At 44.4% G+C, this 2,597-nt stretch overlaps 1 protein-coding gene across 1 annotated transcript; it reads left to right on the top strand.

The window, feature by feature from the left end:
• The first annotated feature begins 307 nt into the window (after positions 1–307).
• LOC139716254 (uncharacterized) lies at positions 308–955 on the top strand. The gene has a single exon (XM_071627821.1). The coding sequence runs from the start codon at positions 308–310 to the stop codon at positions 953–955; it is 648 nt and encodes a 215-aa protein (XP_071483922.1).
• The last annotated feature ends 1,642 nt before the right edge of the window (positions 956–2,597 follow it).

Below are 2,597 nucleotides of genomic sequence, written 5' to 3'. Positions count from 1 at the left end.
TGAGAAACTGGCAGTGACGACTAAATTTGACAAATCCAAGCTTGTGTGCTTTCAGTGTCGTGAACAAGGTCACATGAGCAGGGAGTGCCCAAATCGAGGCAAAACACAGGGAAACGACTCAAGGCCATCCCCATGGGCCATGGGATGGCCACACCCACCCACAAGGCCCACGGATGTAAAGTTGAATGAAACACAATCTACCATTTCATCTACTATTGTATGTACAGTGAATGAAGCAAGCAATAATATGTTTGTTAATGTCAACGTTGAAGGAGAAGGAGTCAATTTCCTGATTGATACTGGGGCAATGATCACAATTATTAGTAACAGAGTACATGACAGGATCACAACAGACAGTAAACGGGAAATGCAGCACTGTCACATCAAACTTCAGCAGGCTAATGGTGCAGAAATCACAGTGTATGGAACAACCACCATGCAAATGCAAATTGGGCAGACTTGTCTAGATGTTCAAGTTGTAGTAGCTGACATTAGTAACGAAGGCATTTTAGGTATGGATGTGCTAACACAGACAGAGTGTCTGATTGACTGCAGTAGATGTGAACTAAGATGTAACCATTACATTATACCATGTATCAGCTCAGGTGATGACATGTTTCACACAAGACAGATCAATACAGCTGACGGTGAAATGGTCCCCGAGTTTCTACATGACCTACTGGAGAGATCACAATCCAACATAGAGACATCAGATTACCCACAACTGAATAAGTTGTCTGTCTACCAAGATGTGTTTAGCAAGGGTGATCATGACCTGGGTAGAACTGACAGAATTACACACTCCATACACACTTCATGTGAAGCACCAATACGACAACGCCCAAGACGACCCCCAATGGGACAGAGAGAGGAGATTGAGAGACAAGTTCAAGACATGCTCGACAGAGGCATTATAACACCCTCTTCTAATCCTTGGTCCTCACCAGTAGTCTGAGTAGGGAAGAAAGACGGAACCAAGAGGTTTTGTGTCGACTACAGAGAGCTGAATAAGCACACAGTAAAAGACTCATTTCCTCTTCCAAGAATAGATGAATCCATAGATTACTTAGCTGGTGCGAAATACTTCTGTACATTAGATCTGGCTGCTGGATATTGGCAGGTCCCCCTCGACGATGATGCCAAACTCAAGTCTGCCTTTGTGGTGCCGGGTGGATTATTTCAATTTCAAGTAATGCCCTTCGGACTGTGTAATGCCCCCTCAACATTTGAGAAACTGATGGAAACTGTGTTTGCTGGACTGCAATGGAAAATCCTCTTAGTCTATCTTGATGATGTGATCGTCTTTGGATCCACAGTTGATGAAGTAGTGGAAAGACTTGAAGTCGTCTTCACAAGACTGCGTGACGCGAAACTGAAGCTCAAACCCAAGAAGTGTCATCTTTTCCAGACAGAGGTGCTGTATCTGGGACATGTTGTGTCAGAAAAGGGAGTCAGTACCGATCCTGCCAAGATAGAAGCTGTTGTTGCCTGGCCGACACCGACTAACCCCACTGATGTTCGGAGTTTCCTCGGCTTAGCTTCATATTATCGCCGGTTCATCTACCAGTTTTCTGATGTCGCCAAACCACTTACAGAACTGACACAGAAAGATCATCCATTTGTTTGGACAGAACAATGTGAGACTGCATTCAAGGTGTTAAAACACAAACTGACGACAGCACCAATCCTTGCTTATCCAAGAATGGGAGTTGGATTCATACTCGACACAGACGCCAGCAAGTTTGCAATTGGAGCAGTCTTGTCTCAGGATAATGATGGCCGAGAAGAAGTCATTGCATATGCTAGTCGAACATTGAGTCGTGCGGAACAGAACTATTGCGTCACACGAAGAGAGCTGTTGGCCATAGTTGCCTTCTTGAAACATTTCTGACCCTATTTGTAAGGTCAAGATGTCATGGTACACACAGACCATGGAGCGCTCCGATGGTTACTGAACTTTAAGAACCCAGAAGGACAGCTAGCTAGATGGTTAGAAGTTGTTAGCCGTACAGACTCACCTTAGTGTATCGAGCAGGACGAGCTCATCAGAACGCTGATGGCTTATCACGGTGCCCCTGCCAACAGTGCGGTCGACTAGAAGACCTGTGTAGTAATAAGCAGTAGAAAGTGTGGTTAGATTAATGTTGACATATTGATGTAAATAATGCATTGTGTTATTCGTTTATAGGAGTACTGATGCTGATGTTTGATCTACATGAGTGACAAGTATGGATGTGGAGGCAGAATTGACTGTAGGAATTCAAGCAATTAGTTTGAGTCCAGGGATTACAAATGCTGACATCAGGCAAGCACAGTTACGAGATCCTGATATCAAGCACATACATCAATGGAAAGAGGAGAATGCAAACAGGCCTGAATGGACGGATGTGTCAAGTCTGTCTGCAGCTGTTAAAACATACTGGATCAACTGGAAACTACTGGAAGTGAAGGATGAAGTCCTAACAAGGAAGTGGGAATCTGACGACGGCAGAGAAACAAGTTGGAAAGTAGTCCTTCCTCGTTCGATGCGTGAGAGAGTCCTCACACAACTACACCACTCTACGACGGCGTGTCATCTTGGAATGAATAAACTTTTG

Source organism: Diadema antillarum, unplaced genomic scaffold, assembly GCF_040938485.1.
Source record: "Diadema antillarum isolate AM-2024a unplaced genomic scaffold, OU_Dant_1.0 scf00000063, whole genome shotgun sequence".
In the NCBI taxonomy this organism is placed as follows: Eukaryota; Metazoa; Echinodermata; class Echinoidea; order Diadematoida; family Diadematidae; genus Diadema; species Diadema antillarum.
Note: the sequence above shows the minus strand (reverse complement) of the source record. Positions and strands in the feature narration are given on the sequence as shown.

What these genes read in the sequence shown, in the direction of transcription:
- LOC139716254 (XM_071627821.1), top strand. Translation starts at nt 308, where the DNA reads ATGATCACAATTATTAGTAACAGAGTACATGACAGGATCACAACAGAC.